The sequence below is a fragment of the Haemaphysalis longicornis genome, unplaced genomic scaffold (assembly GCF_048455015.1).
Source record: "Haemaphysalis longicornis isolate Haplotype H1 unplaced genomic scaffold, Haemaphysalis longicornis Haplotype H1 scaffold_2, whole genome shotgun sequence".
In the NCBI taxonomy this organism is placed as follows: domain Eukaryota; kingdom Metazoa; phylum Arthropoda; class Arachnida; order Ixodida; family Ixodidae; genus Haemaphysalis; species Haemaphysalis longicornis.
The window spans coordinates 178,972,514-178,988,825 of record NW_027526295.1 but is presented as its reverse complement, the minus strand read 5'-3'; the positions used below and the strand labels follow the sequence as shown (position 1 = coordinate 178,988,825).

The 16,312-nt window shown below is 48.1% G+C and overlaps 1 protein-coding gene across 1 annotated transcript in view; it reads left to right on the top strand.

Moving 5' to 3' along the window:
- Cib2 (Calcium and integrin binding family member 2) overlaps window positions 1–16,312 on the top strand; it is a 33,897-nt gene that overhangs the window by 6,412 nt on the left and 11,173 nt on the right. The window contains exons 3-5 of the mRNA XM_077698796.1: window positions 2,835–2,952; window positions 5,417–5,564; window positions 7,520–7,715. Coding sequence (XP_077554922.1) covers window positions 2,835–2,952; window positions 5,417–5,564; window positions 7,520–7,715 — 462 coding nt within the window. The remainder of the gene's footprint in view (window positions 1–2,834; window positions 2,953–5,416; window positions 5,565–7,519; window positions 7,716–16,312) is intronic.

Below are 16,312 nucleotides of genomic sequence, written 5' to 3'. Positions count from 1 at the left end.
GTCATGATATATCCATATCTCATGTTCGTCCCGAATGATTCCCCACATCGAGACCTTGAATTTGATTCCCCACATGCCCTCGCAGCGTCATTTTGAATTTTAACCCAATCTATGACTAATTATGACTGCCTGATGACTACAATCAGGAAGCATTTTTTTTATTTACCCCGCGTGATTCCGTTAATCCGGACCTTTCATTTGATACCTTACACGCCTTAGCCTCATCAGTTTAACTTTTCACCCAATCTAATGTGGTCATTATTCTGTCTTAAGGGGCGCTGCCCAGTCAATTCAGCTAATTCATTTGAAACAGTAGAAAGGACAGCCCCTGCCCCCATTTCCCCCCGGCTCTCACCTCTTCCTTTGTGACCCGCTAGTATATCAAGCCGTTAACTGTAGCAGGCGAACAACCAGCACGCCAGCGCCGCCGTGTGCTTTCCCACCACCCTTTCCCACGCTCTTAGTGGATCCGTCAGGAGGAAAAGTTAAGACAACCCTTTTTTATGGCCTCACCAGTCAATTATCACTCACGCGCCCAGCCGCGAAAATTAGGTATACAGCAAATGCTTATGGCCATAAAAATTCAACAAGAAACTAAAAAAAAAATCAGACACCACCTCCCTCCCAACCGATCATGCAGATCGCGATTGGTGCCATACCCGCAGGTAACTTGAATTCCGAGCCCACAGTGCCGCATGAAACTTAACAGCCAACCATAGCTGCCTGCTAGGCTACTCATATGTACTCAAACTCCAAATGGACTTAAAACTTTTATTTACTCAGAACTCAAAATGTACTCCAAACTCAATATGTAATCAAACTCAAAATGTGCTCAAACTCAAAATGTACTCAGAACTCAAAATGGACTCAAACTCAAAATGTACTCAGAACTCAAAATGGACTCAAACTCAAAATGGACTCAAACTCAAAATGTACTCAGAACTCAAAATGAGCTCAAACTCAAATTGTACTCAGAACTCAAAATGAACTCAAACTCAAAATGGACTCAAACTCAAAATGTACTCAGAACTCAAAATGGACTCAAACTCAAAGTGTACTCAGAACTCAAAATGGACTCAAACTCAAAATGCACTCAAAACTCAAAATGGACTCAAACTCAAATTGTACTCAGAACTCAAAATGGACTCAAACTCAAAATGTACTCAGAACTCAAAATGGACTCAAACTCAAAATGTACTCAGAACTCAAAATGGACTCAAACTCAATCGGACTCAAACTCAGTCGTGATCACTCGGCTCAAACTCACTCAAGCTCAAACTCACCATGCCACACTAGCCTCGCGCTCACTCAAACTCAAACTCACGCGTGAGTTTGAGTCCAAATGAGTCTGAGTGAGTGGACTCATGAGTGAGTTTGCCGACCTCTGCTACTCGGCACTGGGGAAGGGGTGTTCAGGGGATAAAAGAGATTGCAGGCGAAAAAGGGGGGATAAGAGCGGGGTCGCGCACACGCTTTAGTCACTTCGTGGGCACTAGAGTCTCTCAGCTAAACCTGTGTCCTTCATAAAACGCAGAAGGGCTTTTGTTGCCTTCTGCGAAGTCGATTGTAGGGGTCTTTGTCCTAGAATAGTCTCTAGCTTGAACTGTTGATTGTCCAATCTTCTGAGCTCGGCTGCCAAAACGCGTCTTTCCGATGAAAGTTCCACATTCGAGGATGGGGATGATGGTGGGTTGAAAAATTGTGCTAGGAATTGTGGCTAGCGCTGGTAGTGAAAGCGGCGAACCAATATCTGCGCAACTTCCCTGCACCCGAGAAACAAGTCAGCCATGAGTCGTCGGGGGAGAACCCCTTTCTAAAGCTCGCCGCAAGCGAACCTGTTTTGTTTATACTTCCCTCAGGATCTCCTATTCTAAGGAAAGATTGTGTGAGCCCTCCATTCACCAGAGGACGTTCTAGCCCGTATCTGAACGGGAACAGAATGATATCTTCAGGCTGTGCGGTCCCCGCAGCGCCGGCACTTCCGAATATGACGTCATATGCCGCCAGACAATTCGGAAAGGCAGCCAGGGCTCTCACCGTGCCCTCGGGCAGGGGTCGTTTGTTTTGACGAAAAAAGATGGTTTGGGTGTATTTACACTGAAAATAAACATGTTTTTCGAATTCAGCGTCAGGAAAACCATAATGTGATGCCCCCAACAAATTTTTTTTGAAAAGCTCTTCACCAGCCCTTTAATGAGCAGGCGAGGTCAGCCAGGCTAGCCTCGCAGACGTGTGAAATGGCGCACATCGATAAGAGTTGTAAACGCTTCAGCCAGAGCATAAATTACGGCCCTCCAACCAGGAACCCGTGCTAATAGTGTGGATGTGGTCTTGGGGAATGCTCTTGGCTATAACTAAGTGTTTCATTAAAGTAACGCACAGTACCTCATTTGCGGAATGAGCAGAGGCCAGCAGCTAACCAAACAACTTCAAAATGTTTCATCCCTTTCGCTTTTATTTCCGTCTGCCCTTCGCAAACAAGCCGAGAATGAGATATGCTAGTGATTCGCTCAAAACCATACGCAGACGCACAAAAACTATTGCAACGTGTGCCAAGATGATATATGTAAGCGAAGAATATATAAAATCACAAATCTTTGTTATTCGGCTAAGAGAGTACGATGCTCAAAAATACGCTGTAACGTTCGTTTGCAGCAACGGTATGCCGTGCTGCGGAAGCCACGATAGCTGCCAGATCTGTAAATAACGTGTAATTTTCAGCTATTATTCTTTGCTCGCACTGCAACGGCAGCTGAAGAGTTTTTACTCGAGAAATGCTCTTGCTCTTTTTACCCTCCTCGTGCGTGCCCGCTGCTGGGTGGTCGTGGTGGCAGGGTGCAGAAGCGGTTCCGCGAGCTGGACAGCCAGCGGGTTCCCATCGTGATGACGGGGAATGAGGCACACACCATCGCCGTCCCCATGGAGAAGATTGAGAAGATGCCCGAGCTCAAGGCACGTGCACTCCCTCGCTCCCCCTTCCCGGTGACCACTGCGCGAGATAAAAAGAGAATCTGTACAAATGAGGAGAATTGACTGTACTAATGTGTGATCACTTTTACACCGCGTGTCTTAATAGCGAGCTTTTTGTGGTCAGATCTGGCTATGAATAGTTAAATTCGTTTGGGTGTTTTCCTATTTTTAATATATATTTGCTTCTTCTTTTTTAGTGATGAACGTTTAGATTGTGCTAACGCTTATACAATAACATTGTTTGTGTTGTTTACACTATAACAACGGTTAAACGTCACAACTTCGCCCTGCGATCACGCAGTTTTGGTCTCTGTAATGTGACGCCAGTGTTTTAGAGAGAACTTCTTTTTATTTCATTCGTTCGGCTTTATTCTTTTTAGTTTTAAGGCGGCATGCCTAAATCTCTCTGCTTCAATCACACGCTTTGTGAGGTTCGGAAAATAGGTGGTCCAAAACAAGTTGAAGCCGCGCGAGCCGGGAATCGTGAGTCCATCGCACGCCAGGATTCCCTAGAGGAACAACAGTGCGAGAGGGGGGACTCTGAAAAAGCTGTGGTTGATTCAGGAATGAGTAAAAAAAATCACGCCATATCCACGGAATGAATGATGATAAGTGGGGCGAAGCTCGAGAGGGGGAGATCATCGGTAACCGTAACTCTCCCGTGAAAGTTCGCCCATTACATCATTAAGAAAGACGTAAGACTGTGTGCGTACATTGTACAAATCAACTTTTATTTTCGGAGTCAATGCTCCCAGGCCCAGACCTGGTGAAAGACCCCGCGCCATCGAGGACTACCCCGCACCTCCACCACAATTTGTCACGTAGGATGGGACACAACGGTAAAGAAAGAACTTTTATTTAGGGCGAACTTGTGCCCGAACAAGACGAGAGGAAACGAGCAAAGGTCCTTGCGTCTCGTTCGATCTCCGAGAACGACTGCCTGCGTTCGTGGCGTGATCTCTTGCGTGATCTCCCCCTCGCAGTGCACGTGCGCTCGCGCCTCCGTTGGCGAACACAGACAAGCTCGCGCTCCCGGTGCCGAGTTTGCGCTGCCGGTTGCAGCCGGTTCTTGCGCGTGCAACGCGGCCCACTTTGCGACATCTCCGAAAGCATGCGGCGGTCACGTACCACGAGACACAAGGGATGGACAGACCCATGACTTAAGGAGCTTCGCCCCTAAAACGAAAGTGAAATGTGCGGCGAAATCTGCAGCTGAGCATGATTTGCGGGTCGGCAGCTGTCTTGTGGCTGTGCTTGGCTAGCGACGTTCTGCTGGTGGGTCGTTTCGGCAAAGGTGTACTGGTGTCATTTCAGGGACGGATATGACGTCAGCGAAATCTTGGTGTATCCCGGCATAAAAGACTTTCATATTAAAATATAAAACCCGAAAACGAACAACCCAAAGTATAACGTACTCTTTAGTACTAAAGGTTGCTTCCCCGCAAGAAGAACCTGTGTGCAGGGGTGCACCCTTTACAGGCCGCTTGCTTCGTTGTACTGGCGTCATTTCCGTCACCGATATGAGGTCAGTGAAGTCTGTGTATCCAGGAATAAAACTCTTTCGTGTTAAAAGGGCGACGCCGCGCGCGCCGGGAAAGGGCGATGGCTAACGAGCGGAAAGAACTTCGGGGGTGCCGTCCAGGAACCTGGTCAACTGGTGATGGGCGAAGCCGCAAAGCTCAACAGAAAGTTCAGCAGCAGGTCAACAGAAGGTGCAGCTAGGGTTTCGCCTGCACATTTTTAGAAAGTTCTGAGCGTTCCCCGAACTTCTTTTATTTCATTCTTTGCATTTTGTATTTTCGGCCGAATAAGCGCAATTCACTTAATTATTACGATTAAATGCGTTAATTGCGTCAATTATGCAATTTTGTGCACATTCGGGGCTTTACAAGGTTTGTTCTTGGGAGCTTTTTATTCTTGCATTCATCTCGTGAGGGCAGTGTGTACGATAGACATTTTCGATTTTGTCAGTCCATTTTTACTACTTTTTAGTTTTTTTGCATTTTTGTACTTCTGTATTTTTACGATCAGTTGTCTCTAGTTACCCTTTATTAAAACGAATAAGTGTGTTTACTTCGTCAGTTGCGCATTTTTGTGCAGATACACAGTGTTACACGGTTGTTGCTGTATGGCATTTGGAAAAGAATGCCTTACGCATTAAACAATGACTACCGCATGTCGCAGGTTGAGATTTTACCCGTTGCGACATTAACACCAAACGCTCGTAACAAAGGCTTGGTAGTGCGGGAGCGTTACCGCGGCAACAGCACTGCTTTAGCGAGTACCTGTCAGCTGATCACGTGCACACACTGAGCTCTGCAGCCAATGGCCGAGCCTCCAGTTCGCGAGGGAGAGAGAGGGACGAGTCGGTCACGCCTTCCCAAAGATACGCCGATGCATCTTCCATTAATTTATTTTCGGCACTCATAGATGACACGCATTACAGGAGAACCCGTTCAAGGAGCGGATCTGCAAGGTGTTCTCGCACGACGGAAGCGGCAACATGACCTTCGACGACTTCCTGGACATGCTGTCCGTGTTCAGCGAGCCCTCGCCACGGGACGTCAAGGTTTTCTACGCGTTCCGCATCTACGGTAAGCGTGCACTTTAAGGGATCCTGCAACACTTTCGACAAGCGCATTCACTCTTTCTTTCACGTCTGGAAGCACTGCGAAAGCTAGTTATCGCCAGCACGGAGCGGCACTGCGTGATTTGCTCGTCGCACCAGATACGCCTTCCGTTTCTGCTTTGTTTTTGTGGCTTTTTTTTAAGTTGCTATCGAAAAGCGTTCATTGCTGCAACTGAAGGAAAACCGGCCAACAGCCTCAGTGACGTAATTCGGGCCGTCGAAGAACATCAAGACCGGGATAGAGAGAAGAATCTTTTGAGCGAGTTTACACGTTATCTGATGGGCATAGAGCAGTAATTTTTGGATGAGGTACTTTGCGACCCTTATTCTAAGTATTGGGTGCGTTGGGTGACTACGTTCTGCAAGCAATTAAGATTTTTTTTAAGTTGAAAAAAGTGTTGTAGGGTCCCTTTAACAGGTGCTAGTCACTCGATCGCTATCTGGAGGTTTTCTTTGTCATTATCTCACATCGGCAGTTTGTTACAGCAAAATGTAAACATACGGTTTAATCCACACTGGCAGGGCGGGAGAAGAGCATGCGGCACATTTTTTCCCCCTTCTTGCTTGGCATGAGGGGTTCGACGTGAGAGGCGTTGCGACAAGCTTAAATAAACAGGACTGCTTTGGGACGTGGTTCACCTTTGATAGTTTGGGCGGCTATGGTCGCGCCATTTCATTTTGTTCAGGAGGCAAGCTGCCACAATGTTGGGGCGCTGCGATGAAGCGAATGCTGGTTTTTGGGACAAATCCTTAGAACCACAGCTAGTGCAAAAACAAGACCAAAGTTAACAGTGGTTGTACGAACCTGTCTCTTCTCTCTGAGCGCTACACGCTGAAAGGCGCGATATTAGCAGTAGGAGACGGGCTATCGACAACGGCCTGCGAACTTCCCGAGTGCGTGCTTTCTTTGTATTCGATGCTAAGGAAAATTCTCCACAAATGTGCCTGTGTGTACCTATATTCACGTGCCCCTTAGAGGGGTGGACCAGAGAAGGAGAAAAATATGGAGACGTGTCACTTTGCTGACTCGTATTACGCGCAAGGGCGTCCAGTATTTTGTAAGCGCTTTTGTTAGACAATTTGACTCGGTCAACGATTCACGGGATATCGAGCAAAGGCGCAATTTAGTAGGCTATATATAGTACGCACACAGGATTCCAAGTACAGGCCCGAATCTCTTGTTATCGGCTCTCATCGTGCTTGCGCTCAAAGTGAATGATTTATTGATCCATTCATTTCTTGGCCCAGGCGCCAGCGCGCACTAAGCTTATAAAGTGTTAGCCAATCCCCCGCTGTGGACCCGGTATGCGCTACGCTGTGGTTAAGTTCTCTTTGCTAGCCTCACAGCAGCAACCATCGGGTACGCGCCAGCTTAGGCCTAACGTTTGACTTGTGTGTGTGTGTGTGTGTGTGTGTGTGTGTGTGAGAGAGAGAGAGAGAGAGAGAGAGAGAGAGAGAGAGAGAGAGAGAGAGAGAGAGAGAGAGAGAGAGAGAGAGAGAAACTTTATTTGAAGCGGCCCACGTCCGGGATGATGCGGTTCCAAATTAGACGCTGAATAAATGTATTCTCTCTCTCTCTCTCTCTCCAGCCGGTACTCGCAGCTTGGCGTGCAATGAGTACAGCGAGTACCTTTTTTGGTGGGTACCTCTAGCATACTCACGTCAAACCCCTCTTTCTGCTGGTAGTCAGCCTTTGCGTGAGAGGATTATGAACCGGAATATACGGGAGGCTTCACAAATTAAACTTCACGAATGAGGCTTCACTGAGTGAAAGAATACCCGTGTAATCGGCCGAGCTGGGCTAATTCGCACTAAAGTTTACTTCCCAGCGCATAACATGTTCCGAGTTCACTTTACCACATGATGAAGTTCACTTCAAATGATCCAAGCAGGTGGTGCTTTTCGCTTTGCGGCATGCAGATTACGACGAGGATCAGATGCTCGGTCCCGGGGACATCGAGAAGGCGACGGTGGCCCTCACGCGGTCTGAGCTGACGCCAGAAGAGGTGCAGATTGTGGTGGAGAAGGTGCTCGAAGAGGCTGACATGGACGACGACGGAAAGCTCTCCTTCACCGAGTTCGAGCACGCCATCACCCGCGCACCCGATTTCATCAGGTTGGTGGTCCCGCCAGCCTTTCGTAACGCATTCACGTGGTCTCTCATTCAAGGCGTTAATAGAATCTTTAGCTTCGTCAATAGTTCTATGTTTCTGCACATTTCTTACCTTACGGCAAAAAAGTACACCGGCCCTTTTTTTACTGCGCTAACGAATGTTTGTTGCACAAGTGTCAAACCAAAACTGTGAATCAAGCGACGTCTGTATTAGCCCGGGTTCCACTGCATTTTTTATGTGATGGAAGTCTCGCCATGTGATTAGACTGTAAATTTAACGGGCAAGAGATGCACTAACTATTCTTGCCGTTAACTGATAACGCCAACTAATCCTGTAGAGTTGTAAGTTCAACGCTAGGACACCCACAGTATGCCGCCCCTCACTCCTCTGAATGTGCAGAATTTGAGCCCTCAGCATGGCGCGATTGATTTCACCCTCTGGCAGCTAACAAAACTTGGTTTATGACACGTGACTCATGCAAAAGTGACACGAGGATGATGACCACCAGCTGCTGCGCAGTGATGCATACTGTGGTAATTATTCTGCCGCAGACTCGCGATGCCTTTTATTAACGCCAGTATTAAAAGAACACTGAAGCTGTACGTCTATGAGCGTGCGTTACGCTGTAGTAACAGATAAAAACTTTGCCATCCCTTCCTAAATAAAGTTGAGAGACTGTAGGTTTGGGCAAGTTGGTAATCCATGCTGTACTTCAATTGCGCACAAAAGTAACGAAGACTGGAGAGAGACGACACGAGACAGAGCGCTCCGTCTTGTGTCGTCGCTCTCCAGTCTTCGTTACTTTTGTGCGCAATTGAAGTACGGCATGTAAGTTGAGAGAAGCGCGAAAGCTTGCTCACGTCAAAACTGCGTCTAAAGTGCGTCGAAACCTTCGTTAAAACTGCGTCCAATCGATTGTCAAACCTTCAAAGACCCAAATCGCGCACCAAGAACGAACCCATGCGACGATTTTTCGCGCACCAAGTAAGCGCATCAACGAACGATCTAAATGTACAGCGATAAGCGGTTTATAAAATGAAGGTATACTATTTTACTCGTTCTTCGTTATCGGTGCGTGTCTTGCCTTATCTAGAACTGTTCCTTTTTCGCGATTTTCGAGTAACCCTCTTGACACAATGTAAGTCCGGTTTCACGTACGAGCCGTGTGTCCCATGATCCTATCGAAGCTTTCCGGTCCACCAAGCGGTTTATCGGGAAATGCACGAATTTTTTGACAGGAGGTCATCGGTCCCACTGAGGAAACTTCAGCTTTAAAATTTCATCGGCACCGGTAACACCACGCGCAGCACGCGCAGTCGTGAGTTGTGGCGGCTTTGCCGCAATGTGTGTACTTGTGGTGGTGCACCCTTTACAGGCGTAAAAATGTACGAGTTGGGAATGCTACGAATTGTCCAAGGAGAAAAGGGGAGCTAGCTGTCTTGCTAGGTCGAGTCATGGGGGAAGAAAAGCTCAGGACAGGCCCCGCAAGTGATCGTCACATTGAGAGAAGTGTGGAGGAAGTCCCGCGGATGTGGAGGAAATCCCGCAGTCCTGTTCAAGTTCTCAATCTTCAGTTTACACGTTGGAGAAGCACAAGTGACGTGACAGCCCCTCCCTCCCCTCTCTACCAAGGAGGCTGGTACTCCAAGCCCAGCGCCCCCCCCCCCCCCCTCCCATTAGCGACACCATGTAAGTGCGATTGTTGTTTAGTTGCTGTTGTTTAGAAATAAATAAGCAACCACTCGGACCACACAGCGCATGTTCGCATGCATATTGCGACATTTTGTAAAGGCTAGGTTGCAGCCACCCTGCGCGTGTCACTGCAAGAGTTGAAAGACGATTCGAAACTCGCTGGCTGAAAAGGTTAACGTTGCCCGTTCGTGTGACACAATAATGGCCGCACATTTAGTTTGGAGGTGCACCCCGGCGCTCTACGTAGTACGATCAAGTCACAGAAGTTCAGAGTTACTACCTTTGAAGAGCAGTACAGTGAGATACTCTACCACGACCTTGTGTCTACACAGGCACGCGTACTATACGTGGGGGGGAACCAGGTAACAAACAAAACAACGTATGGGACGACGTTGAAATACTCATGCGTGTGACCACTTGCAGGGGCGTACCGTCCCATCTGTCCCTTACGTTTAGCTCGATTTCCCACTCGTCAATAGGGTAAATACCTGCGACGAAAGCAAGGAAACCACGCCGACAGCACTAACCGCAATTATGCTGACCGGCGTGAATGGACGCGGCACAGTCGTACTTGACAGCGGCGAGGTCACTTTTCCGACAGCTACAGAACAGCTCGACCTCATTCCTTGAAAGCCCGCCGTGACTTTTGGCTACCAAAACACCTTTTTTGAGCTTATTGGTGGCGCCTCCGTTATCGCACTTTTTTTTTTCGACAGCACGCGACCACAACCGAAACCGCCGAAACCTCGAGCAGACGGCGTTGCCTCGAGCTAACCGGGGCGTTCACGAGGTAGCGGATGAGAGCCAGAGTTTATTGTCAGTTTCGTATCTATGAAAATCAAAGGTACAGTGTTACAGTAAGTTTATGGTTACGGCCGTAAAATCTCATAAACAAAGAGAAGTTTTTGTTAGAAGTTTTTCTCTAACACTGTTATTGCATAGTACCAGATGCAACGTTTACGCTACCCCACGGAGTGATGCTGACAGGGCAGTGGCCCTGTCAACATCACGTGACTTCCGCTCCGTTATTCCGGAAGTAAGGCCAAATTTTTTTTACCCGACTAGAGAAAACGAAGAGCGAGTTGAGCCGGTTGAGCCGCTGACCCTGGCGTGCGCCTTTTCACTGCGAAGTTTGCGTGCTCACGGCGATACGTCGGTATTCACAACTGGTGTTGCGTGTGCAAGACTCTTCTTTGCCATCTGACCCATAAGGCTAAATACATGTCATTGGTGGACTTCGAAGATATATACCAAGATAGTTGGCCGGAGGCGAGTAGTACAAGGCTACTGTGTGTTGTGTTCCACTAGTGAGCTTTATTTTAAGTTTCTGTGTAAAACCCGCATTAATCTAGATGTTGCTGGAATACAAAAAGACCTATATCCTCTTAATTGAGGAAATAATTTCTTTCCGAGAATTTTTTGCCCAAATATGGGCAGAGACGTCTAATCTTCCAGTTTGCTAATTAGCTTCACCTTGTCTTCAAAAGGTGGCGGGCGAGGTTTGATTATTGATGTGTTGTAAGGCTATTCTGCCACCCCGAGAGAGATTACTTGTAAAAGCACACACTTCGATACAGTTCGTGTGAAAAGTTTGGCCTGTTGACGTGTGATAACAGGCGTTTATTTTAAAAATGGCTCCAATCCACGCTATGAAGGCGGTTGGACTGCGAAGCTCTAGACGACACCCACACCGATGACCGTGCGGTGTCACTTGAATTCACACACGCGGCTCTACAAAGACCAAAACCAGAGACTGGAAAATGCGCGCAATCGTAACAGTGTTCACTAGACGTTGACTACAAGCTTAATTTTTTGTTGGTGTCTAACATCTGTTATTTTCTTGTTACTCGTGTGGTTATATATAATTACTGTGTGTCTAAGCAAACAAACGTCGCAGTAATTGCTGTAAAGTACATTACGAATGTGGTTCTCATCTGTGCAGTGATGTGTTATATTTGACGAGCTCTTGGATTGGTGTCGGCTTGTGCAAAGAGGTGGTTACATTTTAGGGAATAGTGTGGGCTTCATGAGGGCCGGGAAAAGCTCATTCTGGAAGGTTGTGCTCCAATTAAAACGAAGCTCTCTTTGCCTCACAGGTGGCGACGTTGCCTCAAAACGCACGCACGAAAGCATGATCTTAAGCCTGTGTCTTCAAAGTCCAAATCGTTACGCCCAAAATGAACTTCAGGAAAGCGAATTTACACAGTGGGTTTCCACAAAGGCACAGGAAGCGCCTCAAGAAAAAAAAACTCCGGTCGGAACCGAACCTTGGTCCGCCCTCGCATTAGAAAGATCCGATTTGGACTTTGACTTTGACTCAGGTTGCACGGCAGAAAGCTTAGCGTTCTAACCTTCCTTCTCTTAAGATGGGCTTTAATGATGATGATGGTTGGATGTTAACGGCGTAAGGCCAATTGGGGCAAATAGCGCCAAAACAATGGTTATATATGAGAGGTGAAACCGTAAACACAAAGATAAGTGAGCAAAAACATAAATAAAATCAGAACGCGACAATGAGCATGGCTGGCGTATAAGGCCAGGGAGTGATCATGCGCGGTATGAAATTAGGTCTAAAAATTTAACTTCTTCTAAATATTTCAAAACGCGCTTGATAGAAAACATGGGATCGTCAGACAGAAAAAACGCTGGGTGTAGTGGGGTGTGTAGCCTGTATAGTTGAGGGAAGTGTTGGCGTCGTGTTGTGTCAAGTGCCTTGCATTAAATGAGTATGTGAACTACGGATAGGGCCTCTCCACACCTGCTACACAGAGGTCTTGAAGACCCCGTACGAGTGTTTAACGTGTGTGCCCTATCCGTAATTAAAATGGGCTTTTATTTATTAATTAAATTCAAGAGTATGCCCTAGCTAGAACGAAATGTGCAGTGTAATGGCTTCGTTGGGCATCTTCGAGCGGCGATTAAGTAGAGTTTGTTTGGAGTGTTAGAGCTAGCTGCAGCTTTTACTGCAGACGAGGACTTGTAAAAGCAGCCTTTTTTCCTGTACCGGTGGTGCTTGGTACAGTTGTGGTTGGTGAGAATGAACAAGGCAAAATTTTGTTTGATTTCATGTGATTGTGTTAAGGTCGTTTGATTAACTGCAGGGGTGGAAGTGCTGCTCCATTTGCTCCACGCTGCTCCAATTTGCTTTTCTTGCTCCATTTCGCTTCAAAAGGCAGAATTGTGCCTAAACTGCTCCAAAGTGGCGCCGCAAGATGCGAGGCATGGAGGAATTTCCTCCATGATGCAAGGCAACTGTTAGGTGATGTTCAATGCCAGTCACACTGAGCACGGAGCACGTTCCGCTGACATTCACGACGTGGCGCGCTCGGGTGGACTCCGTTAGAGTTCCTGTATATAGCTCCACGGGACCTCAGTCTAGAGATTCCGTATATCGCGTAGCGCAAGAGTTGCGCGTCTGATTGCCACATGCCGCGGGTTCCACCTTACGACAGCGAAGCCCGCTTTCAGTGCTGCACACAAGACACCGTTTTCAGTCAGTTCTGCTCAAGTGACCGGCGATGGTTGCGGTGGCGGCGACAGCGGCGGCTGCTCAGCTGATAAGCAGCTGACTATCTCTGCAGCCGCGTCGTCCCGCAGCTGCTGGCACACGCATGCGCCGCTCCTCCCGCCGCTGCCAGTGGCGCGGCGGCTAGAATATATGCACTATAGCGGCACGGCGGCAGCTCCTGCACAGGGTGTCGAACCGGAGCCGGAACCGAACCGAAAACCGGAACCGAACAACCCGTATTTTTTCTGCCATTTTTGAACTGAACCTGAACCGGAACGAATCGAAGGAACCGTTCCGAACCGGTTCCGGGGCTTGAAAACAGTAACTTCTAGTTTTAGATTATGGTGTTCTACCTTGGTTCTGAATATATTTTTACCACTCGCCCGATAACGGCAATAAATATTATGCGTAGTCTGTAGTCCCACAACCAATCAGTTTTTCTTGCTATTATTACCCTCATATTAATGTAAAGTTGCTCGTGTGTACTATCATTTTGTGTTAGATACTGCCCATTACATCTTACTGATATATGTACTGCCCATTACGGGCTTACATCCCGAGCGAGGCTGAAACCTATTATGGCGGAAAGCTAGAGAAAACACCTTTCTTTCTTTTTGTCATACAATAATTTTCTCACATTTAAAGGTAAAGCTTATTTTTTTAATTATGTGTGGACCAGGGGCGGTATTCTCGTAACTGTCCCTTTTGAAAACGTCCCTTTTGAGTCCCTTCCATCGTGAAGTACTTCCGGTTAAGCAGTGGGCGTTGGTAGTAGGTTTATTGCGCTTGCGTTACGTCACTTCCGGTTGTTTGCTTGTAGCCAATCAGGGCTCGCCAAAAGGGACACTTTTGAAAGGAACGCAAAAGGGACAAAACTCGAGAATACCGCCCCAGAAGGCTTATGATTGCCCTAGAAAATTTTGACAAAGGGCGTACATGGTGTTTAGTATTGTACAAAGTTTTCAATGTGTTGTTAATTCGAATGGATCCGTGCCCTCTTGTGAAGGCCTTCAGGGACATCATCAACTGCTGGAGTGCTGTAAACTGGGCTAGTTGGTACTGTTCCCTGATGGCTAACAGCACAAAAAATGGGCGAAGACACGAAAGGGGAGGACACAAACAAGCGTTGTTGTTACTCTCAAATTCTTATGCACTGCTTTTAAAGCCTGCTCACAGAACATACCTTCCGCTAAAACAACGCATTGGTCCACCTCTCCCGACAAAAGCAATTGCAGGTCATTGTTTACCAGGCAATCCACCATACCGTTCCAGTTGGAGCTTTTTTTCGGACCTATAGCTGTTGACCGCACGACGGCATCCATGCACTCGCCGATGCTGCGCTGCTTGTCACCCTCCGGAACATGAAAAGTGATGCCACGGGCCAAACCAACCTTTTCCACTTTTGAAAAACGGGGCTTAAAGGCAAACTTTGGGTTTAACTGCTTAACTTTGCGATGGGCTCCGGAAGCTGCACGTAACCCAACGCGACCACTTGTCCTTGCGTTGGAGTGGATCTTTTCCTGGTTGGGAAGGTAGGCCAGACGATGTTCTAAAGCGCTTCCGTTACTTGGTCAGCGGAAACCATAGGTACACGATAAGCGTAGCAGATCAACCAATTTTTTTTTTTTTTCAATGCTAAATTTTTGCCTCATTGTGCGAAAATACGTGTGTGTGCGCGCGTGCGAACAGGCTCTTTGCTACCCAGAGAAGTTGCCTGCAATGCCATGAGGGTGTCCGCTTGCCAGTAAACTACCTGTCTGCTTGCCTTCCTGCCAGCCAGAAGATTCCGGCGAGGATGCGTGATTGGAGACGAGAGGCGGCCCGTCACCAGTCAGCCAGGAGGGGGTGGGGATGCAATGCCGCACCACGGCGACACTCGATGGTACCGAAAACGATGGTAGACGGACGGTCGCCCGCTTAGTGTACGTACGGGGCAATGGGTAGCCTGCAGAGAAGGTGCCCATCGCCAGAAGCTTCAGACGAGGATGCCACAAGGGGGGAGGCGGATGTAGCGTCAGCGGCACCGGACGCTGCCCACTGGCCAGGAGGCTTCATGCCTGCCTGCCAGAACACTGCGGCAAGGATGCATTATTTAGAGACGAGTAATGGCAAAAGTGTGAGGGGGAGGGCGGTATGCCGAAGCCGCGCGAGACATGCTCCCCGCGGTGACGCGCAACGAGACAACGCCAAAGTATAGCGCGAGCCGTCGTGCGTTCGCTGATGACGCGATCACTTCATGAGACGCAGGAGCTATACGCCGTCGCCGAGAAAACGGCAGTTCGTGCTTCGCTCAACTTTCACATTGGGGAGTATCTTAATCGTCAGACATTTTTTTTTTATTTAGAAAACTTCGGGTTAATAATCCAAGAATAAAATCAAATTGAATTATATTGTTACGGGACATTAATTAAATTCCCCGCAAAGAGCATGGTATACATGTACTGTGCTAGCCGGCATCATCATCAAGAAAGGAGATGAAGAGGACGCTGACGGTGAAGCGCGTTCGCTCCCTGGCTTGCGCGGTGCTCTCTTCCACCGTGTTTTGTAATAACTAGCCTCTGAATGAGTATCGTAAATGCACCATTGTAAATACTGCTTTACCTTATATCATTTGGTAGTGGTGCTGGGTAAAAGCGTAGGGGTGGCGGGCACTTCATTTCGGTAGTGGTTTGCGAGGACCTTGTTAGCTTTGTTTTGTTTTTTTTACGTTCTTGCTTAAAACAGGCCGACGCCTTGGAGTTTTTAGATGCAGAGCATCTGATTCACTCGCCTTGTCCCTCCGGCGTCGTCGTCGTTGTCGTCGGCGTTGTCCACCCCTCCCCCATTCTCCTCGCCGCGCCAGCTGCGCTCTCCGCCGCTCACCCCCTCTCCTCTCCGATAGCGAACACTCTCTCGCGAGGGGCATTGGATTGGATTCGATTGGATTGAATTGGCTTGGATTTGGATTGGATTGGATTAAAGTGGATTGCGTTGGATTGTGTTGCGTCATAGACGCGGCACGTTGCGTCATAGCCGCGGCAGACGCGCTGGGGCCGGCGCATGTGCAGTACTCTCTCTTCCGCGGTTTCCTCTCCTTCGGGCGCGCTGCGCAACCGGTGTGCCGTTCTCCGGCGAAGCAACATCCACGCTTGGCTCAAACAACTAGAGTCCACGCCGCTTTACAAGTACGCCAACGTCGTCATCGACTGGGACCGGCTTACGCAGTCCCCTCAACGTTATGTGCGCTGTAAAACGCAGTCCCTTCGCCGCTCCGCCTATGCGTCGCATCTACACAGGGGTTTCCGCGAGGGGAGGTGGGAGTTTTGTGCTTGCTTTTTCTTTTCGTTTCACAGTCCTGCACTTTTTCGAATGGAACATCTGTTATCTCTCAGATGTCGTAGTCCGCCAGGCGATCCTTGA